The sequence below is a fragment of the Cricetulus griseus genome, chromosome 2 (genome assembly GCF_003668045.3).
Source record: "Cricetulus griseus strain 17A/GY chromosome 2, alternate assembly CriGri-PICRH-1.0, whole genome shotgun sequence".
NCBI classification, from domain to species: domain Eukaryota; kingdom Metazoa; phylum Chordata; class Mammalia; order Rodentia; family Cricetidae; genus Cricetulus; species Cricetulus griseus.
In genome coordinates this window covers 150,257,286-150,285,156 of record NC_048595.1, presented here as the reverse complement: position 1 = coordinate 150,285,156, position 27,871 = coordinate 150,257,286, and the positions used below count along the sequence as shown (strand labels likewise).

The 27,871-nt window shown below is 39.8% G+C and overlaps 1 protein-coding gene, 1 long non-coding RNA gene and 1 other non-coding gene across 3 annotated transcripts in view; 1 reads left to right on the top strand and 2 right to left on the bottom strand.

Moving 5' to 3' along the window:
• The window catches only part of Mcmdc2 (minichromosome maintenance domain containing 2), a 32,932-nt gene extending 10,424 nt beyond the window's left edge, over nucleotides 1-22,508 (top strand). Inside the window, exons 9-14 of the mRNA XM_027398865.2 lie at nucleotides 2,458-2,663; nucleotides 9,430-9,596; nucleotides 10,844-11,023; nucleotides 13,695-13,837; nucleotides 18,212-18,321; nucleotides 22,312-22,508. Coding sequence (XP_027254666.1) covers nucleotides 2,458-2,663; nucleotides 9,430-9,596; nucleotides 10,844-11,023; nucleotides 13,695-13,837; nucleotides 18,212-18,321; nucleotides 22,312-22,478 — 973 coding nt within the window. The 3' untranslated portion in view covers nucleotides 22,479-22,508. The remainder of the gene's footprint in view (nucleotides 1-2,457; nucleotides 2,664-9,429; nucleotides 9,597-10,843; nucleotides 11,024-13,694; nucleotides 13,838-18,211; nucleotides 18,322-22,311) is intronic.
• On the bottom strand, nucleotides 22,214-24,691 carry LOC103163253. The gene is made up of 4 exons (XR_003481926.2): nucleotides 24,563-24,691; nucleotides 23,371-23,486; nucleotides 23,090-23,147; nucleotides 22,214-22,935 (listed from the first exon to the last, which is right to left on the bottom strand). It is a non-coding gene; the product is annotated as an uncharacterized LOC103163253 (long non-coding RNA).
• LOC113831028 lies at nucleotides 23,230-23,310 on the bottom strand. The gene has a single exon (XR_003481961.1). It is a non-coding gene; the product is annotated as a small nucleolar RNA SNORD87 (small nucleolar RNA).
• Nucleotides 24,692-27,871: the final 3,180 nt, after the last annotated feature.

The window sequence follows — 27,871 nt, the reverse complement described above, 5'->3', positions numbered from 1 at the left end:
CCAATATTTGGTGTTGTCAGCCTTTATTACATGAGCCTTTGCAGTACAAGTGAAATGGTACCTCAGGATTCCACCTGGCATTTCTCTCATGTCTACTGAGCTACGCTGTTCTTCGTGTGTTTCCTGACCACTTGTATATCTTCTTAAATGTTTATGTTTTTCTCACGTTTTAGGTAAGTTGTTTTGATGCATTTTTGTCACATGGGCAGACTGACATTTCTACTCTGAAAGCTTGCTTTTTATAAGTTTCCTGAATCATGTCTGTAACAGGCAGGCACTTCAATTTTAAGGAAGTCCAATTTATTTTCTTTTATGTTTCATGCTTTCTGGGTTCCAGCTAGGAAATTTTTGCCTCCCTGGAGGTTGTAAAAATTCTTTGTTTTCTTTCTAGAAGTATAATATTTTGGATTTTTTTTGGGGGGGGTCTTTTCTTTATATTCAATTTAACTCCCCCTCCCCGTGTGTTCATGTTGTGGGAGAAGTGCACATCCCACAGAGTGCACATGGGGGTCAGAGGGTAACTTCGTGGTGGTATCCCCTGCAACCTTAGCATGTGTTCCAGGGACCGAACTCAAGTTGCCAGGCAAGTGTCTTTACCCACTAAGCTGTCTGACTGGCCCTTAAGTTAACATTTGTATATGAGGTGGAGTATAGTGAAAGTTGATGTTTTTCCTATGCAGTTTTCCTACATCATTTGTTGTAAGGTTTTCCTTTCTTTATTTAATGATTCTAGTACCATGTTCGATAATTAAACTAGAATGTAAAATCAAACAGTGTAAATCTATTTGAACTTTATTTTCTGTTTTGAATTTTTCGTTTTACACTTAGGCTAGTAGCATAGAGTTCTGATTCAGTCTTGAAATCAAGCAGGACAACATAGTAAGACCTTGGGCAATGATGGTGCACACCTTTAATCCCAGCACTCAGGAGGCAGGGTAGATGGATCTCTATGAGTTCGAGACCAGCCTGGTCTACAAAGTGAGTTCCAGGACAGCCAGTACTGTTACACAGAAAAACCCTGTCTCAAAAACAGAAACCAAAAACAAAACAAAACAAAACAAAACACCAACAAAAATGTAAATCTTGTATACAACCTTAAAAAAATCCTACTTTAAGTAGTTGAGGAGTAGAAATGAGCATTAGAATTTGTTTTAAAACAAAACAAAAACTCCCTGTGTGATTTTAAATGTGATCTACAGCTAAGAACCACTGCTCATTTCAGGCTAGAAATGTTCCTGTCAAAGTGTCCTATGTGTTACATACCTCCAGACTAATGGTTTTTTGGAATGATAATACACTGAACACATGTTCTGGCACCTGCCTGTCTACATCTGAGGGCACTACCTGTTCTTTTTTCATTGCATGCCTGTATCTGGTCATCATGGATGGGTGATCTTTTGTGATGATGCATACACTGAACACATGTTCTGGCACCTGCCTATCTACATCTAAGGGTCAGTAGTACCTGGGTCTTTTTACATTGCATAGCTATATCTGGTCATCATAGATAGTTGTATCAGAAAGCTACAATTTTTGTGGTAAGGATTTTAAAGATAGCCACATTAGACAGATTTTTCACTGCTGTGGTAAGCACAAAAGAGAAACAATTCAAAGGACAACGGGTTTATTTTTGCTCACAATGTTATTCTATCACTTACATGTTCCATAGCTATGGACCAAAGGTGAGGCACTAAGTGGTGGCAGAGGAAACAGCTCAGCTTTCGGTAGACAGATAGCAGAAGAAGAGAGACAGGAAGGGGAAGGAGACATGGTCTACTTTTTTCAGGGACTGTCCATAGTGAGCATTTACTTAAGAGACTCTATCTCCTATATCTGCCATCATATTATTGATCTATGGAGGTGAATCCATTGATTAGGATGGAGCCACTAGGATCTATGCACTTTACCCAAGCCCATAATCCAACCAACCCCCAACACACGAGTGCTAGGTAGATATCTCAGATTTATCATAACACTAAACTAAGGTAACATTCCCTTGAATTGGAGAGTTGAAGACCTTGAGGCAGTTAACAATAATATTAAGAGCAAAAAAGAAGATGTACCAAGAATTGTCATGACACAGACACCCAGGAAAAGTCAAGAGAAGACATTGACAAATCTTATGAACATATTTGGAATACACAAAAGAAATAATCTATAAAACAACCAAGATCCAGTTCAACTGTTACCTTGCTATAGTTTTCTCTGATTCCTTTCTAAGACGACATAATACTCCCCTCAGGATATTTTCAAGAAATCATTTTAGAATTATCCCATTATAAGTTATTTCTCTAAGTCTCTTTACACCATAAATTGTCCAAATAAAACACCATTTTTCATTTATATAGTGATAGGTAGACATTGGAACAAATTAAACTTAAACATGTTTTTTAGCATGTAATGAACTCTGAAAATCAATTTTTAAATATCATCAATGAATAATTTATTTTTCCCTAGACTTTTGAATTACAGCATGAATCTTGTCTCCCGTGGTATACGACATCCTGTGTCTACTGAAGTTTTTCCGACTGTGTCCAAAAATAAATATGGAACTGGAGCAGTGAGCATTCAAGCTGGCAGTGCTCTGCTAGCTAAGGGCGGTGTCTGCTTCATAGGAGACCTAACATCACATAAGAAAGATAAACTTGAACAGCTTCAATCAGGTAAACAATACTTTCTCAGGTTACTCTGCCTGTTTTAATCTACTCTTACCAGTACCAAGGAGTCATTTAACAGATGAGACAGTACCACATGGGACTTAAGAGATGAAAGTTAGCCAGGCGTTGGTGGTGCACACCTTTAATCCCAGCACTTGGGAGGCAGAGGCAGGTAGATCTCTGTGAGTTCGAGGCCAGCCAAAATCGAGACTCCAAAGCCATAGAGAAACCCTGTCTTGGGAAAAGAGGAGAGGGAGAGAGAGAGAGAGGGAGAGAGGGAGAGAGGGAGAGAGGGAGAGAGGGAGAGAGGGAGGAAGAGAGAAGAAAGTTAGACCAAACGTAATTTTTCACTTCAACTTTAGAAATAAAATAAGAATTTGATTTGCAAATGCATTGTTTTAGCATTTACTCTAGGTTCTAATACATGACTATCGTGGGCCAGTTTTGTTTCTTCTTGTCTTATTGCAGTATCTGAGACTTTTAGCACAATGTGGAAAATAGTTGTTCTGATCTTCAGGTTTCCTACTATTAAGTATTCATGCTAGCTGTGGGTTTTTTGTTGTTGTTGTTGTTTTAATTTGATGAGGAGATTCCCTTCTATTCCTACTCTGTCAAGATGTTTTATTATGAATCAGTGTAGGAATTAGTCAGATCTTTTTTCTTACATCTATTAATTTAATTATGTGATTTTTTTTGCTTTACTCTATTGATGTGATAGCTTATATTGATTTTGCTTTCTGTTTTTGCTGTTATTTTATAAGTATGAATGTTTTGCCTGTTCACCACACGCATGCCAGGTGCTCCCAAAAGCCAGAAGAAAGTATTGTATCCCCTGCAACTGGATTTACAGATAGTTGTGAGCCACCATGTTGGTTCTGTGAATCAAATCCAGATGTTCTGGAAGAGCAGCCAGTCTCTTAGCCACTTAGCCACCCCTCTCACTCCACATTGATTAATTTTGAATATTGCACCAGCAGAGCATGCCTGAGATAGATCCCGCCTAATCAGAGTTTATAATTGTGTGAATTTTCTGGAAAGGTGCAAAAGAGATGCCTATCTACATGGTGGACAGTGCCAACCTACCAAGGAATAACAGGTACAGTCCAGCTTGATAAGCAAATGCATTTATTAGAGGTCAGGCAGCTAACCTCACCAAAATCACTTCCCCAACACCTGTTTTATAGAGTTCTGAATTGAAAGGATGCCTCACACAGGACAGAAACCAACCAGCCCTAGTGTCTTTGGAAGCACTTGGTTCTTGTCTTTATTGGAAAATCTGAAGATGTTAGTAAACAGTCAGACCCCAGAAAGGAGGACTTTGTTTAGGGGGAGTTTGACACTTACAGTCAGTATACAGAACAGCTAAGTAGCAGTCTGCTACTTAGTCTTACTTTAGCGAGGTGTATTAGTTGCTTGTCCTGTTGCTGCAATACAATACTTAACAAAAGCAACAATGAAAGAAAAGGTTTATTTTGGCTCACAGTTCAGAGTATTGTCCATCCTGTCAGGGAAAGAAAGATGGCAATTCTAGGCACCACTTTGCATCCTTAGTCAGAAAGCACAGAGAGAGGTTTATACTCAACTTTCTTTTATTTTAAATATTTTACATACCAACCACAGTTCCCCCTCCCTCCCCTCCTCCCACTTCCCTCTGTTTTCTTCCCAACCCAACTCCCATCCAGTCCCCAGAAAGGGTAAGGCCTTCCATGGGTAATCAAAAAAGTCTGGTACATTAAGTTGAGGCAGGACCAAGCCCCTCCCCGCTGCATCAAGGCTGAGCAAAGTATCCATCCCACCATATGGAATGGACTCCAAAGAGCTAGCTCATGTACCAGGGATACATTTTGTTCCCACTTCCAGGGGTCCCACAAACAGACCAGGTACAAAACTGTTGCTCACTTGCAGAGGGCTGTGAGCTCCCACTAGCTCATGTCAGCTGTCTCTATGGGTTTCATAGATCTTGGTCCCCTAACCCACTTGGCCATATAGTCCCTCCTCCTTCTCTTCAACCAGACTCTGGGAGCACAACCCAGTGCTTAGCTGTGGATTTCTGCTTCTGCTTCCATCAGTTAGTAGATGAGGTGCTATGATGACAGTTAGGGTACTCATCAATCTGATTATTCCTTTCCATTTATTTATTTATTTGTGTTTATGTATAAATGTGATGGTTTGAGGGAGAATGGCCCCCATAGACTCATACCTTTGAATGTTTGGCTCCTAATTGGTAAACTGTTTAAGAAGAATTAGGAGATACAGTTTTGTTGGAAGAGGTGTGTCACTTAGGGTGGACTTTGAGAATTCAAAGGCCTGGCCCTGTCATACACTCTCTCTGCCTCCTGCCTCGAAGCAGAATGTAAGCTCTCAGCTTCTGCTCCGCACCATACCAGCCTGCCTGCTGCCATATTCCCAGCTATGATCATGGACTAACCCCAGTTAAATGCTTTCTTCTATGAGCTGCTTTGGCCATGGTGTACCTTTATAGCAATGAGACAGTAACTAAAATGTGAGGGATATATTCAAAATATAGAAAGTTTCCATAATTCAGTAATTTAAAAACAGAACCTCTTCAGTTCAGTGGTATGGTGCATGTAAGCATGTATGACTGCTGAACATCACTGGTCATCAGGGAAATAAAAACAAAATCACAAGCAGATGGCAGCAGGCATGAGTAGGACAAGTACCTACTTGAGAAGAGCCTAGAAATTGAGTTAGAACCCTGCTGTCTCCATCTTTAAATTTTTAAACAACTTTAGGCTGGAATGTAACTTAATTCATAGAATGTTTGCCTAGAAGACCCTAGGTTTGATCTCTAGCACCACACATAAAAACGAAATTTTAAAATAGCTTTTCCTTTGAAACAGTATATTGCAAGGAAGCTCAGTGAGACAGAGGAAACACATCCATGTGTGTATTAATAGTGTCCTGCCACCTGCTTAGAGCATTTGCAGTCTCTATGTAGCCTTCATGACACAATCTGCTCTTGCTTTGATTCTCAGTTACTTCTCATTCATTGTTGGTGATATACAGTCCAATCCCTCACTTTCCCTTCCCATGAACTACAGTCCAATCCCTCACTTTCCCTTACCATGAACTACAGTCCAATCCCTTCCCTTCCCTTCCCTTCCTTTCCCTTCCCTTCCCTTCCCTTCCCTTCCCATGAACTACAGTCCAATCCCTTCCCATGAACTACAGTCCAATTCATTACTATCCCTTACCATGAACTACAATCCAATCTCTTACCCTCCTTACTATGAACTGCAGTCCAATCCCTTCCCTTCGCTTCCCTTACCATGAACTGCAGTTCATATTCCTTACCACCCTTGACTGCCCCTTGGAATCAAATTTGATTCCTCTTTCTATGGGATTGCCTAATCTGAACATTTCATATAAACAAATCCTTTAATACCTACCTGGTCATCTGTGACTGCCTTCTTTCATTTATCAAAAAATAAGATTTTTTTAGCTTATTTCATCCATGTTTTAACATGTATCACTATTTCATGTTTTTAATATTACTTAAGATAAGTGTGGTGGCAGACATCTATAATCTCAGCACTCTGGAAGCTACTAAGGTGGAAGAGTCCTGAGTTTAAGGCTAGTCTGGGATACACAGTGAGTCTGAGGACAGCCTGTGCTACAAGCTAGACTCTCTTAAAAAAATGCACAAAAAAAAAAAATGATGGTGAGATGGCTTAGTGGGTAAAGATGCTTGATACCAGCCCAGCTGGTATCAAGTTTGATACCTAGGACCCACATGGTATAAAGAAGGAATCAGCTTCCTCGAGTATTCCTTTGACCTACACACACACACACACACACACACACACACACACACACCTAAATGAATAAATAAATGTAATTTTTAAAAAATACAAATGTATACATTCTTCAGAAGTTACTATTTTAATTTTGCACAATTTTGTGTCATTAACTGTGTGGTAGTTTGAACAAAAATGACCCCCCATGGGCTCATATATTTAAGTGTTTGCTTCTCTGCTGGTGGACTGTTAGGAAGGATTATGAAGTTTGGCTTTATTGGAGGAGCTGTGTTACTTCAAGTAGGCTTTCAAAAGCCAGTGTGAGTCCCCATCTTACACTCTTTGCCAGCTGCCTGTAGATCAGGATATAAAGCTCTCAGCTACCTCTCCAGCACCATGCCTGCCTGTGTGCTGCATGTATCCTTGTAAACAGACATTTCCTGTCCCAACTACCCAGACCCAAAAAACTCACTAAGGTGAATATGAATTATAAATGTTTGGCCACCAGCTCAGGTTTACTAACTAGCACTTACAACTTAAGTTAACCCATTTCTGTTAATCTATGTATTGCCATGTGGCTCCTGGCTTTACCTCTCCTTCAGCAGTTGCTTTCTAGGCGGCTTCTTATCATTCTCAGTTTGGCTTCCCCGCCTAACTTCCTGCCCAGCTACTGGTCTGTCAGATTTTTATTAATCAATGAGAGTACCACATGTTCATAGTGTAGAAAAGGAGTGTTCCACATCACATCCTACCATGAAACTGTAGGGAAGCCCCTAGTTAAATACTTCTTTTTTTTTTTTTTTTTTTTTTTTTTTTTTTTTATAAGAGTTGCCTTGGTCGTGGTGTCTCTTCACAGCAATGGACACTAAGACAGTACATTCATAGTTGTGTACATCTGTCATTACCCTCTATTTCCAGAATGGTTTGATCTCTCCAATACAAATTCTATACTCATTAAATTCTAACTCCCTAGCAATATTATTCCATTTTCTGTCTTTAGGAACTTATTGGCTATTAATAGAATTTCATTCATTTTAATGCTAAAAAATATTGTATTGTATTGACAGAAATCTTGTTTCTACTTTTTGCTATTGTGAATTATCTGCTATGGGTTTTTGTCTTAGTTACTTTTCTATTGCTGTGATAAAACACCATGACCAAGGCAACTTATAAAAGAAAGCGTTTGTGGCTTACGATTCCAAAGGGTTAGAGACCATTACCATTATGGTAGGGAGTCTATAGGGAACATTCTCATTCAAACCACCACAGTACTGGTGTACAAATACTTGTTTGAGTCCTAGACTTAGCTCCTTTGAGTGTATCCAAGAGTGGAATTGCTGGATCACTTTTCAGTTAACCATTGAACTGTTTCAAGAGGGAAAACACCAGTTGTACATTCCCACTAGTAATGCATAAGCGGTATGGTTTTTCTACATCACTCCTATTATATCTTATTTGTAATGTTCTAAGAAAATGAAGTATAAATATGAACTGTCACATAAAATACATTTGAAGGTAAAAGCTGTTCATATCAGTGCCTTTTTTTTTTTTTTTTTTTTTTTTTTTTTTTTTTTTTTGGTGTTTTGAGACAGGGTTTCTCTGTGTAGCTTTGGAGCCTGAACTGGAACTAGCTCTTGTGGACCAGGCTGTGCCACCAACGCCTGGTCATATTAGTGCCTTTAGTAGGAGTATTTTTTTCCTGCTTTTTAACAGCATGCTAGATTTTTGCTTTACATTGGGCTCCACAAATTTTGTAACTAGTCCTGCCTACTAGAATGGCAAAAAAGTTTCAACAGTTAACAAGAAAACTGTTGAGGATGTAGAACCTGTGAGTTCTCGTGCATTGGTGGGAGTAGCAAATAGTATGATCATTGTGAAAACTTCGTGGACAATTTCTATCAGGTTAAATATTTACAATTCAAGGGAAAGAAAAGTATAATGTGATAGTTAGTCATGACTGTACATTGAATGGGTTGAGACATACCCAAGAAATTAACAAAGCACGCTTCTGAGTGTGTCTGGAAGACATTCCAGAGAGGATAAATTAAGGAAGGAAGAATAAGCCTGTGTGGAGGTGGCACCTTCCCCTGGAGGTACCGAGCACAGCACTCTCTCTCTCTTTCTTGACTACTGTGATGTGAGCCACTCTGTCTATCATGTCCTCCCTCCGTGATAGACTAAAACCTCTAGAACAACAGCCAATTGAGCCTTCTCTTGAAGGGCCTATATGAGGTATTTTTTTCATAGTTACAGAAGTGTAACATGTGAACACAAAAAAAACTGTTAAATGAATTAAAAGATTAATTTGAAATCCATTTGTGAGTTAGAATCCTAAGAATAAGATTAAATCAGTAGATGAAATGCTATAAAGTGTGAAGGAAAGATAAAAATGTAAGATTTCTACTTTTTGTTTGTGTTTTAAGTGGTAGAGGGCTTTGGTGACTTTGGTTTTGAACATGCTGAGTTTGAAATACACTTTTCCTCAGTTATGGATCATATCATCTTTGTCTTCTGTTTTCTAACATTTTTAACCACATAAAAGGACATTACTGAGTTGGAAATGTGGCTCAGTTGAGTGTGTGCCTGGCCTGCACACAGCCCTGCTTTCTGTCTCAAGTGCTGCATACATTGTGCTTGGTGGCACAAACCTATCATCCCAGTACTTGGGAGGTGGACGAAGGAGGATCAAAGTTCCTGATTATGGTCAGCTATATCGTGAGTTTGAGGCCAACCTGGGTAAATGAAAGCCTGGACTGTGTGTGTCCTAGTCCTCAGCCTGTTCCACCCAGATGCTTAACCACAGTGTTTTTTTATGGCAGGTGCTGTGATTTTAGCACTGGCTTGTAAAACAATCTGTTTTAGATAGTAACATTTCATATGATATTTGTTATTGATTTGTAGACATGGAAAGCATCTACTAGAATAACAAAGTCTTAAAAGAGTGACAGTGACAACCGTTAGGGTATGCAACATCTGACTGGTAGATAACACGAGGGTCGTGTCTTCTGACGCAGTTTTGGAGAGCAGAAGCCTCACAGTGTTCATCCCAGGAAAGAAGTTTGGGGATGATGTCGACCAGCAAATGGCATTTCCCGTTCAGTGCAGCTTTTGGACTTTTGTTGATATGGATTCATCTTCAAGGAGAAACGTCCAAAAAACCAGTACTCTGATTGGCCAGATGGTAAGGCCTCTGACTATTTTATTGTTAGAATATTGTTTAGGAGAGATGACCTCTTCAGAGGTCCTCAATTCAGTTCCCAGCAACCACTTGGTGGCTCACAACCATCTATAGTGAGATCTGGTGTCCTCTACTGGCAGGTAGGCAAACACGTTGGCAGGATACTGTATGTGTAATAAATAAATAAATCTTTAAAAAAATATTGTTTTGGAGGCCACCTTACCGTAATCCTAGCACTTGGGATCTGGAAGCAGGAGGATTACAATTCAAGGGCAAACTCAGCTACATAGTGAATTTGAGGCCATCCAGGTCTACATGAAACTATCTCAAAAAGAAAAAATGCTTTTAAATGTTTCTCAGAGAACTGTTTCTTTGTCTTCATATTCTCCCCTTCCAACTTCTTCCTTCCTATATTTCTTCCTCTTCGTTTTTTAGGTAAGACTTCACAATATAACCAAGGCAATGTTGTAACTCATTATACAGCCCAGACTGGCCTAAAACTAGCAGTTCCTCTGAGTGATGAGCGCTGGGATGCAGACATGCACTATTATATCCAGCAATATGACTTCATAGTGTTTTGTTGTTAATGCATATATACTGTATCAGATATTACAACTGAATAACGAGCCAACTGTTTGATAATAGTTTTAATGTTTATTTTTTGTTTTGTCTGAGGTACATCTCCACTCCTAAATTTTCAATCATGAAAATTAGATGTCCAGTCAGTAGAAATTTGTTTGAATAGTCCTCCCCCCCCCCTCTCTCTCTCTCTCTCTCTCTCTCTCTGTGTGTGTGTGTGTTGTGTGTGTGTGTGTGTGTGTGTGTGTGTGTGTGTGGTCAAGGTTGACTCAGATGTCTTCCTTAATTACAGTCTACCTTAGTTTTTAAGACAGAGTCTCTCTCTGGAACTCACCAGGGGTCGTTGTGTCTCTGCTGCCTCAGCAATGAGAGTACAGGCCCCTGCTGTGCACTCAGCCTTTCTAATGGGTTCTGGGGCACAGAGTTCAATGCCCCTCATTCAGCAAGCATTTTACCGACTGAGCCCCGGAAGGCTTTAATAAACAACATATAATAAATACTCATTAAGAACTTTCTTAAAAAGTTGCTTCCCATAAATTTCACAATTTTTCAGAAATTACTTTAAACTCTAGCTAATAATGAAATAATCCCTAAATAGGTTAAATAATATAATGATCAATTTCTATTTAACTATTTCCAATTATTGTTTGTCTTACCTTTTGGTTATATAGGATTGCAGTTTGATTCCAGCTAATCTTGTGGAGGCATTTGGATTGTTGATTAACTGCAATGAATCATCTCCTTGCCACCCATTTCTTCCTACTGTGCAACATACATTAAAGAAAGCTATGGATCCCCAAGGGTTGTTTTATTTAGCTTCTAAACAGTTCACGACTGAAGATTTTGAAAAGGTAAAGGAAGATAAAATGCTTGCCCAGAATGTCTATTGCATTGTTTCTCAATTTTTTCATCTTTTATTTTTACATTTATTTGCACGCACTCACACAGATTTTTCATGTGTGTGGGCATAGTGTACCCCAGCATATACATAAAGGTCAAAGAATAACTTGTAGAATGCAGGTTCTTCTTCTACCCTGTGGTTTCTGGGGATCAAACTCAGGTTGCCAGGCTCGGGAACAAGTGCCTTTACTCACTGAGCCCCATTTCTTAATTTAAATAGAAGTTTATTTGGGCATTATCTTTTTCTTCTTCTAGGATTTTGTTTATCTAGTTCTGTTTTGTTTTGTTTCTTCTTGAGACAAGGTTGCATGTATCACAGGCTAGCTTTATTCAGAACTCACCCAAGGGTGATCATCTGCTTCTCTCTACCTCTCAAGGGCTAAGATTACAACAGGCATTGCAACCATGCTTAGTTGGTGTTCTTATACCAGTTTGCTTCCTGAACAGCTGTGTGAGGACACTTTAATGTTAAAATGTTAAGTTTATTATTTCTACTACTGTCCCAATATTCATAGCTTTAAAAAGATCAATGTTGGCCAGGCAGTGGTGGCACACACCTTTTTAATCCCAGCCCTCAGGAGGCAGAGGCAGGTTGATCTTTGAGTTCGAGGCCAGCCTGGCCTTCAGAGCTAGTTCCAGGCCAGCCAGTGCTACAGAGAAACCCTGTCTCAAATAAATACACAAATATTTTTTAAAGTCACTATGTTAAAATAGAATAATTCTATAGAAAATTAAGCTAGGCCATGTAAGCATATTTATTCACACTTCCTGACTATTGAATGTCCTTTTAAAGTAGTCTGTTATTTAATTGAGAGAGGTACATGAAACATTTGGGGGCAACTTAAGTGCTGAGCTTCATGTTGCTGTCTCCAAATATACATGGAATTCAGAATAGAAATATGAATATAGAATTCAAGAAAACTTTAGGAAAAAATGAGAATTTACCTGGGCATTATGAGATGGTAAAAAGAAATTTTATGGCAAGAATAGTGGGTGTTTTAGGCAGAAATTAACAGTAAAAACAAAGACACAGAAGTAGAAATTAATATATTTGGGAAGTATGAGAAAACTGACTTGTCTAGAGCAAAATGTATTATGGAATCTTGAGGCTTTATCAGTTTGCAAAAAGCCTTTAAGGCTCAGGTAGAAGAGAACAATTGTGAATTTTATTGTGGATATGAAATAGTAAAAATGGAAAATCTATTTGCCACACTGAAATCAAAGAGCATAAAATTTGCTGAGGACTCAGTATATAGAGAAGTGTTCTATCATTATCTCAGGAGGGCAGGAAGCCAGGCTGGGCAGGGTTAGGGTCAAGCTGTGAGGCAAGTGAGTGCTGGCATCTGGAAGACTCCAGGAAGCTCTGGAGCTCAAGAGACCCATCAGAGTTGCCTACCTTCAGACAAAAATAGATGTATTTCAAGAAGCTACTCTTAACTTCTGCATGGACACATGATATGGGCTGTCCTGAAGCAATCCCAGAAGGGGCTGACATCTGGAAAACACTGTTAACAACACTCTTGGGACAATAAATCCTTTCTAAAAGACAGTTGAGGTAGCATCATCATGCCACTGTAGAGTAAAATTTAGAGAGAGCTACTGTGTTGTCATCATCCAGTTCTGAGGCCTGGAGAAAATTGCAGAAGAACAGACAGGATACATCCAATCCAGGATATAGCAATATACTTCTTAAAGAGCTTATAAGTAAAATACAGAAAATAAGGATGCCAATGTAGCCCAGAACATTCCTTTCCTAGCTGTGTATGGCCCAGAGTTCAAACCCCACTGTACTAGAAAAATAGGTATAAACTATAATTAATAGCATCCTAGTCATGTTTGATCTTTCCTTGGGTCTTAGGAGTTTCTTAAAAAGGAAGAAAACAGCTAAGATTGTAAAGCCAACAAAAAACCTGAAAACCATGTGGTAAAATAAGGATCTAAGGAACTGGGAATTATAGACGAAGAAAGAACAGCAAGCAGACTCAGAGAGACAGTGTTATTTGCTATGTTTTAGAATCATTCTCCAGCCATTGGTGTGGCTCAGCTTGCTGTCCAGCCTGACCACCCAAGTTCAGTGCCCAGAACACTATACTCATTCCAGGGCAAATGCACACTGCACACATCCCCAGATAAACACGTGAACTTTTCAAAAAGAATTATCTTCTATCCAGAACTCCGAGTCATCAGGGCTCAGATTTATTGCAGTAACACAGCACCTCTAATTCACTGCCAGTGTGTAACTAAGGGCCCTTTGAAAAGATGGAGGGGTAGTGGGGGGGTTAGTTCTAAGGAAAATGAGAGAAAGTTATGAAGAAATGAACTGCCAAGGAATTAACCATTCAAAAGAGACATGAGCTTCTGGGAGAGGCAAGATCTTCCCCCATTGGAAACACCAAAATCAGCCAGCCGTTCAGTCCCGTGAGAGAGGCTATTCTAGGTAAACTCAAATATTTTTTACAAGAGGAACATAATGACTGTGCTCAGTGGATTGGAAATGGCCCAGATATTTACTTATATTTGATGTAAAAGTTACAGAAACTTAAAAATCAAATGCCAGTACACCTTGGAATTATGGGTCCATATTAAAACTAAATCTCTTTAATTTTTATATTTTTAACTTAGCTATTGGCTTTTGCAAAGAATTTGATTATGGAATTCAGCTTGGAGGCCGAAAGAATGATTCATGGCTATTACCTAGCGAGTCGTAGAATCAGAACAGATTCCATCCATGGGTCGAAGCTGTCAGCATCTGCACTAAAACACTTGTAGGTACTCACCTCGGGTTGTAAGGCCAAAACTGACTTTTAGATAGTTTAATTGACTTACTTTGTTTTTGTATTTGTCTCTCTGGTTTATGGTTGGTTGATTATTTGTCTCAGAAGAATTTAATATGACTTAATTGTTATATTTTAAGTCATTTGTACCACTAATAATTTTCCCTAATTTGTTTTTATTGGATCCTCCATATGAGATATACCTGAGAAAAGTGCAAAGATTTCAATGTAAATGATTGCTTTTTAATGTAGTTGTCTGTGTTCTGAGTATGTTATACTTGGACCTAAAGAAACTTTCCTATTAAGTAATTTATTTAATATTCATATGTGGATCCATTCATATGTCCACCTCCATTCCCTCCCCTTCAACTCCTCAAACCTTCCTCCCCAATAGAGACACTACATTGTTCCTTACACTTTATGTATTTAGCGTGGTGTCAAGGATTGAACACAAGACTTCTACATGCAAGGCAAGCCTTATTCCCAGACCTGTTACGTGTACTTTAAAATACTTTAATAAATACATTGCTATGTTTTAAGAAGTAAATAATGGATAATTCTTATAAAAGAAATTACAATCATCACAAATCCTAACACTATCTATTCCTATCTGTCCCCCCAGAGATAAAATCACAGTTAAGTTTTAATGAATACTTCCAGAATTATCTATTCAAATATCATCATAGGCTGAAGATGTAGCTAAGTTGGTAGAGTATTTGCGTAGCATGCACTAGTTCCTGGGTTCAATCCCCAATTCCACCTAAAATGGGCATGGTGCTCACCTATAATCTAAGCCCTAAGAAAATAGAGGCAGGAGTGTCATCTCTAGCTACTGAGTGAGCTCAAAGCCAGCCTATGCTAGGTAAGAACTATAGATTAAAAAAAAAAAAAAAAACAGCAAATATACATTTTTTCATGTGTGTGGGTGTGTGGCCATATGTAGAAGGTATGGATCAGCCTCTGGTATCATTCCTCAGATACCATCCACCTTGTATTTGAGACAGGATCTTACCCTGCCTGGCCTGCAGCTCACCAAGTAAACTAAGTTGGCTGGCCAGAATCCCCAGGGATCGGCCAATCTCTACCTCTTCGGCGTTTGGAATTACAGTCATGTACCACCAGACTCAGTTTTTAACACTGGTTCTGGGAATTGAACTCAGGTATTTGTGTTTGTACAGCAAGAACTTTATCCACTGAGCTACCTCCCTGAGCGTGTAAATGGGTGTGTAGATGTGTGTGTACACACTGGTTTTTGTATGTATGCAAATGCATACATACTTGTGTATGTGTAAACATGTATGGAGTGGGAGCAAGGAGGCAGAGTTGATGTCAGGTGTCTTCCCCAGTCACTCTCCACCTTGTGTTTTTGAAACAGAGACTCTGAACTTGGAGCTCATTTACTGAACTAGACTAGCTATTTCGCAAGCTCCAGGGAGCCTCCTTTCCCCGCCCTTAGCACTGGCATTGTAGCTCCCACAGCTGCACAGATTTCTTTCTGTGGGTGCTGGGGACTGAACCTGGGCCCTCATGCCTATGGAGCAAGCACTTTACCAAGACTGAACTCTCTCCAGCCCATTTAAGTCAGGATGTTAAACACAGACATAAGCATACAGATACATTTTATATTGATAATGAACACATTCTGTTTCCCCAAATGGAATTATACACACAGAGAAAGATTATCTAGTTCTATTTTAACAGCCACACCACAGTTCTCTGTGTTGTGATATGTGGTATTATGATGCTACCTTATCATAATTTATAGTCCCTTATAGGCCATTATTTCATTTGATATAGTAAAATATAACCTCAAATATAAAGATCAAGAGTAAAATAATCCAATAAACAAGTTAATGTAGCACTCTTGTTATAACTGCAATATAAAATAAAATAGATGAAGCACTAAGTATGGGTTTGTAAAAGGTAGATATGTTTAATTTCTTTCCTCAATTATATGGTTATTTAAATAAAGCTTAAAATGCAAAAGGTAAGCCATGGTAAAAATCAACTCCTTAATAAAAATTTTCAAATGCTAACCAGAATTATGTAATGAAGTCATAGTTATAATACTCAGATAAGGGGCTGGAGAGATGGCTCAGAGGTTAAGAGCACTGACTACTCTTCCAGAGGTCCTGAGTTCAATTCCCAGGAACCACATGGTGGCTCACAACCATCCGTTATGAGATCTGGTGCCCTCTTCTGGTGTGCAGATATACATGGAAGCAGAATGTTGTATACATAATAAATAAATAAATCTTAAAAAAAAATAATACTCAGACAAACTATATTGCTTCAGTTTTGGAAGTTCCACTATGTCATGCTGTCTTTTGTCTGTAGCAAGATAAGTTCTATAAACTCACTTTACAAATGACTATATCGACCCAAACATCAGGCTGAATTAGTTTTAGTATAACTCTACCTTTTCATATTGTATGGGAAAATGCTAGGAGTGGAGCCGGAGTCTAAGGACTAGTGTGGTAAAAGGGCCCTTACTACCCAGAAAACTCATGTCTTCAGTTTCCCTCTTTGATAGAATATTCATTTCTCCTATTATGAAGGTCCCAAACATATTTTCAGGATTTTAAATGAGGACATTAGGGTCACAATAATCAAATATATTTTAAGATATGTTGAGAGACCTTCACAGATTATAATTATGATCTTCATCTAGCAAGAAAAAGGTTAACAATAAATGTGGACTCTCCAACTAGGTTCCCAAGCTTTCTAGTAAAGTGTGAATGTGTGGGAAGAGGGGAATGCCACTTAATATGAGAAAGGCATGCATGTGATTTCATTCTCTTCATGATTAACATGAACAAGCATGTAATGTGACTTATCATTTTAGGCAGTATTAATAGAACATGTGTTAAGAGCAAGTGAATGATAATTCTACCTTACCTCTGACAGTCAAATGACAGACACACAGTACTACGTTGTAAAGGTTAACCAAATCTGGTCATAAGTAGTTAGAATATTGAAGAAATGAAAATTATGTTTCACCAGATGTGGTGCACATCTTTTACTAGCACTCAGAAGGCAGAGGCAGGTGGATCTGTGAGTTTAAGGCCAGCCCAGTAGCAAGTTCCAAAATAGCTAGAGCTAAATAGAGACCCTGTTTCAAAAAAAGAAAAAAATCATGACAGTGTGTGTGTGTGTGTGTGTGTGTGTGTGTGTGTGTGTGTTGTGTGTGTGTGTTTAGGCTGGAACCCAGGGACTCATACCTTTGAGGCACAACACTAGCCCTCATGCCACTACAGGTACCGAAATATTTACCTTGGAAAACAGAAACCACGGGGCAACTGTAAATGTTAACTGAGCTATCTGAAGAGTTGTCACATTTTTTTGGACATATTAACCAGTTTATTATAGGCCCAGCAGAGTAGGGAGACTAAGAGAGAAGAGGAACAGGGTTAATGGCTGACCACCATGGTCAGTCGCCATAAAGAGCATAAGAGAAGGGGAGGGGAGACGGAGAGGGGAGAGGGAAGGAGATGGGAGAGTGGAGAGGGTAAGGGAGGGTAGGGGAGAGTAGGGGAGGGTAGGGGAGGAGAGGAGAGGAGAGGAGAGGAGAGGAGAGGAGAGGAGAGGAGAGGAGAGGAGAGGGAGTTGTCACATTTTGATCTCTAGTTCCAGCAGAGAACTAGAGATCAGTTGGTGGAAACTACAACACTAATTTCAGCCCAGATTTATATAAACTTTGTAGGTTACAGAAATTTTTATCTTACTTAGTAGTCTCATTTTGTTCACACATTCAAAGTTAATATGTGCCAAAGTCATCCAGTCAGTAAATTCTACAGACTCAACTTCAGTTTCTTGTACCTCATACCTGTCTGATGAAACTAAAAGGAGGTATCTCAGGCAAGGAAAGCAGTTTACATGTTTAAAGAAGTCAGTCATTCGGGAAGTAGTGAACAGAAGTGTTTGTTTAAAGGTAATGAGTAGTTCAGGATGCCATGGCTAGAATTCGCTTCCGTGACAAGAACTTTGAACTGTATGATTCCATGGGGACTTTAGATAGATGAGGAGCTGATGGAAGCACCAAGCAGTTATATAGCTATACATCTATACATATATGAGAGATATTAGTTAGGCTTATTCCCCCTACTGTATATTGATTGAAGCAGAACTTGGGGCAGGGGATGTGGAATGCTAAGTGGAAGCCAATTTTTTTTTTTTTAACTTGCTTCTTCTGGCACAATTTATTTAAGTTGGTGGCAAAGAAATAGCTTAAAGGGAACAAACAAACAAAAACCAGTATGCTGACCTCTAACACGTGGCTCATGTCATGTCTTGTTCTGTTCCTGTTTAAATGTGTGATTTTTTTGTAGTATTGACATGTTTTTATTAACCTGTTTTCCTTTTTAGAGTTTCTCTATCTGAAGCTCATGCTCGACTGAACTTAAGGAATAAAGTGCTCAAAGAAGACGTGCTAATTGCAGCCTTACTGTTTGAAATCTCTCTCACACTGAAATATGGTAATTCACTAATGATTCCTAAATATTCCTAGCTTATTAAATTATTACCTGCATTTAAATACTCAAAGTAACAAATCCTTATTGTTATTAGATATGGCTTACTTGAATTCAAACACTTAGTGTTTATAGAATATATTTTTGTTTGTTCAAGACAGAGTCTCACCATATAGTCCAGGCTGGCTGTGATCTCAAAATCATACCACCTCAGCCTCTAAGTCCTGGGACTCCAGCTGTGTGCCATCATGCCAGGTGGCAGTGTCATCTGATAATAAAGACCTTATTATGATTCCTATTAAGTGATTTGTGAGACTAAGCCCCACCACAGGGTCCAGGTCACCTTTAACTTTCCATCTTCAAGCCTCAGCCACCACAGTGCTGAAAAGTAGCAAGCATTCCTAACACTGCAAGCATCCCTAACTGTAAGCATTCTTAACCTCTGCAAGCATTCCCTAGCACTGCAAGCATTCCTAACCACTACAAGCATTCCTAACTGTAAGTATTCCTAACTCTGCAAGCATCCCATACTGTAAGCATTCCTAACCTCTGCAAACATTCCTAACCACTGCAAGCATTCCTAATCACTGCAAGCATTCCTAACTGTAAGTATTCCTAACACTGCAGGCATCCCTAACCTCTGCAAGCATTCCTAACCCTGCAAGCATCCTTAACCTCTACAAGCATTCCTAACCACTGAGTGATTTCCTTCAGCCCCCAGACTAAGCCAAGCATTTAACCTATGATCCATGAATACTTCAAGCCCACAAGACTTATAAATCATTATCTACAAATTTGTGTGTCCTTTACAAAGGAGATAGATTGTAAACTTCATGGAGTAGGTTATAGAGTTAATGATTAGTAGTAGAAAAGATTGTCATCCTGAAGTAGTTTAGATGAAACACTGGTTCCAACAAATACTAAATAGTAGGGATATATATTTTTATTTGTCTTATTTTAAGGCCGTATTTTTCAAATCAGATACATCATTTTATATGCCATAAAGAAATGTGCTGCCAGCCAGGTGATGGTGGCATACACCTTTAATCCTAGCGCTCAGGAGGCAGAGGCAGGGACCTGATCTCTAAGTTCAAGGGCAGCCTGATCAACAGAGTGAGTTCCAGGACAGCTAGGACTACACGAAGAAAACTTGTCTTTAAAAAAAAAAAATAAATAAAGGAAGGAGGGTGTTGCTAATTTTATATAACTGTTAAGTATATTGAGATTTTGTGATAGTGAGTATCCTTGTGGTAGAATATAACTATGTTTCAACTATGTTGACACATTTAAGAAAGCATTTAAGGGAAGTAAAAAGAGATGTCTTCTTTAATCCCTTTAGTTGATGAATTTCAGTTAGGTGTTGGTGATTTTTAACTCTTAATTAAAACAGTGTTTAAAAGCTCCCTAAATATCATGTGGCAATATTTCATGTGGCTTTCATTTATTACTCATGCAACAGTATTACTTTATTAGTGATAAGGTTCCTTTAGGTATTTTCATACAAATGTCATTATACTTTCTTACTGTCATTACTAAGTCCCTTCCCCTAGAGCCCTCCCAATACCCTGTCCTCACACTGCTTCTTTCCCCAAAATAGTAAAGAGCAAAGAGGGAGAGAAGAGTAGGAGGCAAGCAAAGGAAAAACAAAGGACAAGCAAGATCAAATAAATATAAGGGAAAAGGGGACTGGTGAATGTAATGGAGAAGTTAAAAGACCAAGAGGTTATTGTAAAAAGGGTAAAAGATTTTCCAATTGTGACAGTTCAAAGCAAACTTTAAAAATGTAAGATGGAAAATAAAAACTAAAATATTGAGTCTTATTTTAAAAATCAGATAAAGTTCAAATACAACAAATCATAGTAGAGAGAAGGGAAACAAAGAATATAGGAAAAAGTATAAATTGCCAAATGGACAACAAGTACATAAAATATTAGATGGAGAAATAAAAATATAAAATATCAAGTAAAAGATACTGCTCAAAGTATACAAAAAAAAAAGGGAAAGACAAAGGACAAAAAATTGAAAATAGAAAGTCTAAAAGAGAAAGATGGTGTTAGGGCCCAGCTTCTGTGTCCTTGAAACTGGACACTGTCAGTCATGTGTGTGGGGAGGTGGTCAGCTGAATTTAACACAAATGAGATAACTGCTATTGAGAATATAAGACTTCACGAGTTAAGAAAAGTAAGGAGGCCTCTATAAGGAAGTTATTTTACCTCAAGGATGAAATATCCAGGTAGAGGGCACTACAATTAATTCAGAGAGATCCAGGGTGACTAAAACATTGCCAATCAAGCAAAGACCAGTCAAGTTATAAGGGAAAATAGGGCCAGGCCTGCAAGCCTCAATATGGTAGCTAGGGTTCTGGTCCTAGAACAAATGAGAAGAAACTCACTGTTTTAAGAGACCAAATATTAGGGGGTGAGGGAAAATGGTTCAGAGGTTGAGAACACTGGCTGCTCTTCCACAGGATCTGAACTCAATCCCCAGCAACCACATGGTGTCTCACAACCATCTATTATGACATATAGTGTCCTCTTCTGGCATGCAGGCAGAACACTGTACATAATAAATAAATCTTAAAAAAAAAAAAGACCAACTATCAATTATATTTTGAAATGTAATTGTCTGTGGTGAATCTTTGTTGTTGAGACAGGGTTTCTATGTAGCCTTGGCTGTCCTGGAACCTACTTTGTAGACCAGGATGGCCTCACTCAGAGATCCACCTGCCTCTTCTTCCTGAATGCTGGGATTAATGATGTGAACGGTAGAAATTGTGTGGACTGTGTTGTCACACTCTATGCAATTGTAATGGAAGCTTTGACTGGATGAAGAGTAGAAATTGAAATTAGTGAGAGATAGACCTTGGATGCAAAATCCTATAGACTTTGCAATCAACTAGATTAGGACCTGGGTGCAGGATGGAGGAAATAGTGGTAAGTGTTCAGGGTCCCTACCTAATGGGAAATTATATTGCTCTTTACCAAGACTAGAAACAATGAGAAAAATAAAATTCTACCAATCCCAATAGACAAAACAATTTTAGGATGAAAAGATGATTCAGTGGGTAGTCATGTACTGCAAACAGTGAATCAGAGTAGAAGATAAACCTACTTCCTCAAGCCGTCCTCTGATTTGTACACTCACCCACGATACATGCACATACTCAGAAAAATCTGGATCTTAGGCAAGTTCTAATCAAGAAAGATTAGGATAACAGAGATAGTATTCAAAGTCAAGGGGATGAAATTTCATTACTGCCATGTAAGAATTCCAGTGTTTAGAAATGTACTGAAGAAAACTGGTATTCTAGATGCCAAGAAAAGGTTTTCAAACTGAGTGGTCACTGGACACATGCTATTGAGATTTATGATTGCATCTGCTAAACCAGAGGCTGTAATGCCCATGATCAGAGCTGTTTGGAGCTGGAATAGGAGTGGATGTGTGGCTATGGAGACAGCCCACACAGATAACTGAATGTTGGAGATAAGGAACAAAATGGGGGCACTAGTTGGAGAGGATGTATGATGCAGGAAGGGGCTTTTTAAAATATAATTCTAAAGTATTTGATACACAGCAAACCAAAAATAGTACACAAAGTCATTACCACTGTGCATGCCGTCATAGGCTTGTAGTGGAGAGCAGCCTGTGGATGAGTGTAAGACCAACCAAATGGTGGGGAGTGATCAGAGGTTAAGTCCCAGGAGGTGAGGATTCCATAATACAGAGGACATGGGGAATGATCCAGAACCAAGTTGAGTGATGCATACTAAAGATTCTTTTATATTTAAGTCAGCCAGTTCCACCTTTAATCACAGAACTAAGAGGTAAAGACAAGCCAGCTATATTGTAAGAGACTGCCTCAAGACCAAAAATAAAATTTAAACTCAAAAGAGTCAGATTCAACAGTTCAGAACTTTTAAACCTTTATTTTTGTTCAGACATTTCCAGTTTTAGTTTGTAAGTCTCATTTACACTGTTATTCTGTTCTTCATTTAGGGGCCACAGCATTTTGTGTTGCTCCCAATGCACTATTTCCATTTGAACTGTACAATGAAGAATATTTAGAGCAAAGAGATCTCTACCTGACTCAGTGCCAAGAGCAGCTTCAACAGTTTATTGCCACATGTGGACCTGGGACAACTCTCTTTTCTAGTGATGAATAATCAATCTGAGCAAAGAATTACTTTCCACACCTCTACAAGCCTTGGTTAATGTATGAGGGATTATGAAGTGATGCTTCAGATATGTACTGTCTCAAGCTATCTATTAGAATGCCATTCAGAGTGAAATGTGGCTCCTCCATAATTATCAAATACACAAATAATCTAAGTATCTAAAACCAACAACAAAATTTTGTATTTCAGTACTAGTTTACACCAGTGTACAGCAGAGAACACGGCATTGTGAAAAAAAGTTCCATCCATGTCAGCCACCAGAAACCAACACTTTACCTACAAACACACCAGCTTGCGCTTGCTAATAAATTACTGCCCACTGCAATTAAAATTCTACATAATTTATTATTTATTAGTATCAAATAAAATACTAATTCTCATCATTTGCTTCTGTTCATGGTTTCTTGACCAATTCTTCATTTTACATCCAACATGTGTGCTGCACCTTCCCGAAAGAAAAAGAAAGGGACAGTCAGAACCCCAGGCATTCATCTTAACGACTTTAAAAAGAATACCAATAGACATTTCAAAAGGAATTGGCCCCAGTCCGGGTGGTATCATATACTGTTCAATCAAAAGATGTGACTGAGCAAACTTACCCAAAACATTGAAGTGTTTGTAAACATCACAGCTACTGAAGGGGCAGCGACCTACATGCTGGATTAAAAAAAAAAAAAAAAGTACACATTTCAAAAACAATTTCATCACATCTCAAGAATTCACATATAATCGATACATTGCTGGCATCTCAGTCTTAAGATTACCTCTTCAAAGAAACCCTCAGTTGGGTAAACGGCAGACAAATCATCATAGTGCCAGCTATTAAGCCACAGATCCTGTGTTGAATACACAAAACCACAAAGAAAAAACCCACACACACCTTAGTATTGTACCTTGTTGCTAGCAACTGTAGTCCTGGTGGCTTGTTTAAATCACATTCCTTTATTTGGAAAACATTTGTTCAGGCATCTTCACAAGAAACAGGTTTTGCTGCACCTAAAAATTAAACATTTGATTGTTAACTCATTTGAAGCCTGTAGGGCATTTTCTCAACTAGGTAATGGGGAGTGGGGAGGGCAGCCTGTTATGGATGGGGACACCTTTGAGCTGCCAGTCCTGGGTTAAGAAACTCAGCTGTCATCAGTCATGGACACAACATTTTATTCACACCCTTAGTGTGGCAGTAGTGGCTTAAGACAAGGATTCACTAAGCCCCAGGCCCTTGCTCATTAGTCTCAGGGCTTACAGGTGAAAAGCTAGATAATTACAGTTGTGTAAACCACACCTCACACTACAACACCAAAGAGTAGGGCAAGGGTCACAAATGGTCTACAGAAGTCCAAGACACTAACTCACTGAACCAGTTACTGGAGATGACTTATGAAGACCTGTAAAATTAAGACTAGAAACTTGGATCACTTTCTTGTCTTGAAATGCTTGAGTGAATAGGAAGCCAGAGTACCTAACTTGGTTTATTAATGCTAACAGGAAAGTGCACTCACTATGCTAGTTCTGAAATGTTGCGTCGTATTCTTCATACTTCAGAACTTAATCACTATTTCTTATAGCCAGCATCCCCACACTGTGGGCTTTCAAAATTCAAATATTGTTACAACTTCAAAACCTCTTTTAGAGCGCACTTACAAGATCTAAAATTGACGGTCTTATTCTCTAAGAAGCAATATTCCACAGCTCTATAAAAACTGTCCTACAGGAAAACAGGCCACCCACTAAGAAGCCTGAAACAGGTTGCACGGTGGCGTTTCTTGGGGACACAAAAGGGGCACCAGCCACGGTGCAGGCCCAGCGAAAGCTGCCGCCAAAAGCAGCCGCTCCTCCCCGCACTTGGAAGTGTCCTGAGGCGCAGGCCTTTTAACTAGGGGCCGCCAGACGCTGTTGTCCACCTAGCGAGTTCAGCTAAGATTTGCAGATTACTTAAAAGCACGAACGCGCGGGCACCCAACGGGCTGCGCCGACCAGGCCATGCGGCCCACCGTACCCGGCAAGGGACCGGCGCCGCCACTTGGGCGCCCCGCCTCGCCCCGACGGGGTGGGCACACAGGGATTCGCACCTGGAAGTACCCGAGGACCGGCCGGGTTCCGCAGCCCCGGGCCTCGGGCCTAGGCCGCCCGCCATGCTTCACGAGCAGTTTGCACTCCGGAGCGTTGCGCGGAAAGGAAGTGCGGAGTTTGCCGCAACCCCAAGGCGCTCTGTAGGCCCCGCCCCTTCCGGTTATTTTCCACCCGCCCCCCCTCCGTTTCTGGTGGGGCGGAGAGAGCAGGTTGTGGGAGTGAGTGAGGCTCAGGGATACCTTAGCAAGAGCTTTTTAAATGACTTTGCAAGCAACAAGTAATGCCTTAAAATAGGAGTCTCCAAGTCCTGGTGCTTAGCTTCATCTTCTAAATCCTTGGTATCTGCTTGGTCGTCTGAATTCTCACCTACTTCTGTGTTTTAAAAACTGTTGGTATTAGCCAACCCCATTTATTTATTTTTTTTTAAGATTTATTTTATGTATATGACTGTTTTGCCTGCATGTGTGTATGTGCACTACCTGCAAGCCTGGTGCCGACAGAGTTCAGAAGAGGGCACTGGATCCTCTGGACCTGGAGTTACATTATAGCCAGATCTCAGCCAATCTACTAAGTGTGTGTTGGGAACCCAAGCTTGGATCCTCTGAAGAGCAGCAGTGCTCTAAAGGGCTAAGCCATCTCCAGCCCACAGTGCGCACGCACGCACGCACACGCGCACACACACACACACACACACGTTGTTAACTGCTTTGATTTGTACCAGTAACACAGTTTCCTTAATAGTTGTAGTCACCTCCTGTCTTACTTAGGGTTTCAATGGCTGTAATGAAATACCATGACCAAAACCAAACTGGGGAGAAAGGGGCCTCTGACTTAGCATTCCACATAACTGTTCATCACTGAAGGAAATCAGGACAGGAGCTCAAGCAAGACAGAAACTGATGCAGATGCCATGGAGGAGTGCTGCTTAACTGGCTTTCTCTGCTTGCTTGCTTATAAAACCCAGGCCCACCGCCCAGTGGTATTCCCAAGTACAATGGGTTGGGCCTCCCCACATCAATCTCTAATTAAGAAAATGCTCTACAGGCTTGTCTACAGCCTGATCTTCTGGAGGCATTTTCTTAATTGAGGCTCCCTCTGTCTCAGATGATAGTAGTTTGTGTCAAATTGATATCAAACTAGCTACCACAGTTACAGTGCTTATGAACATACTATTATTTGCTATTGATTTTCTTGTTTTTAACTTTTTTTTTTTTTTTTTTTGGTTTTTCTCTGTGTAGCTTTGGAGCCTATCCTGGCACTCTCTCTGGAGACCAGACTGGCCTCGAACTCACAGAGATCCGCCAGCCTCTGCCTCCCGGTTGCTGGGATTAAAGGCATGCGCCACCACAATCTTATTCAGCTCAATAATTGTACTTGAGTCCTGGCTACAAAACAATAGGCTTGGTACCAGAAAAAGAAATGTTTATGATATTGTCTGAAAAAATACATAACAAAGTAAAATCACATAAATTGGTAAAAATAAGGCCATGTTTCCTTTAAAAGGAGCTGGGAAGATGGCTTGTTGGGTAAAGAGCTTGCTGTGTGCTGGGTAGTTTTTGTCAGCCTGACACAGATTCACCTGGGAAGAAGGAGCCACAATCAAGGAACTGCCTCCATCAGATTGGCTGTAGCTGTGCATCTGTGGGACATTTTATTGATTAATGATTTATGTGGGAGGGCCTAGCCTGCTGTGGATGGTGCCACCTCTGGACAGGTGGGCCTTGTAGAAAGCAAGCCAGTAAGTATCATTTGTGGTTCCTGCTTCAGTTCCTTCTTTAAATTCCTGTTTGGAATTCAATTATGAACTATGACGTAGAGTTGTAAGCTGAAATAAACCCTTTTCTCTCTAAGTTGTTTTTGGTCAATGTTTTACACAAAGCAACAGAGAAACAAACTTGGGCACCATACAATCCCGGTACACTGAGGATGTGGACACAGGAGGATCCCCGGAGCTGTGTAGATAGCCAGTGATAGAAAGTCTAGGTTGTAAAAGTAGGGTCCTATGGAAGTCCAGCTGACTTTGCTCAACAGTTACTGCTTAGCCACTACCTAGAGAGGGATGTTTGCTGAAACAACCTGTCTCCAAAGACAATTTGTCTTGCTTGAGCAAACAATTCCAGGAAGGAAAGACTGTAGCAGTTCTCATAGACTCTCCAATGTAGTGTCTGACCTTCACTATTGGAAATATAGTTTTATCTGTTGAGGTCAGACTCAGGGCTCTTTCTGTCTTCTGTCTCTTTACTCTGTGCTCTGAAATAGTCTGGCTTAATCTATGAGTTCCACATTTAGTAATACTCTGTCTCAGACAAATCTGGTGGAGAGTAGTAGAGGACTGCACCTGAGGTCCATTTTTGGCCTTCACACATGCAATACACACACACACACACACACACACACACACACACACACGCACACGCACACGCACACGCACACGCACACGCACACGCACACACACACACACACTAAATAAGGTGGAGAGTGGTTGAGGACTACACCTGATATTAATCACTGGCCTCTGCATGCGTGCACACAAAACATGTATACACATACACACTCTCACATGACTGTGTTAGATCATAGACCCTACCCACCCATCCAAATCGGTTCCCATCCCTTGCAGTCTCTCTTCAGACAGAAAGCTGATAGGCAACACCTACTCTGTCCTTGCAACACACTCCCACCCACCCACCCACCGCTTGCTCAGGTCCAGTATAACTTTGAATTACAATTTTACTGTCTTATCTAGTGTCTTCTGCCTCTGTAACTCCTATATTTTCTAGTCTAGATCACATGGTGTGGCTCTCCTAGCCACCAGAAATTTATAAGAGAGAAACTACCTTTGTTATTCTTGAACTGAAGTTTCTTTCTTCAGGACCCCACTGCCCTCTCCATGATATTGATGGTCCTCCTAATACATTTCTTTTAAAGGATAATTGTCTCAGCACTCTTCTACTATACCCAACAATCCTTTAAAAACACTGAAAAAAAAATTGTACAAAACCTGACATAGGAATTTGTCTTGGGCCCCAGATGCAAGCCATTTCTTCTGTTTGGTAGTAGCCTAATTCATAGACTCATTTTCCTTGGATATTGCTCCAATATAATGCAATATTCAACATGTATATCTATGTGAGCAGCTAATGTACGGTGTCGGAGGAAGTGAATTTGGAAGCTGAGCTGGTAGAAGCTAAGGCATAAATTAAGCAAGTTCTTAGTGCCACTTGGTTCTGGGCCATGTAGGAAAGTATTAGAGACAAACATGAACACGTGTTCTCTTCTACCCTAGTTCCTATGTGCCAGCTCCTAAT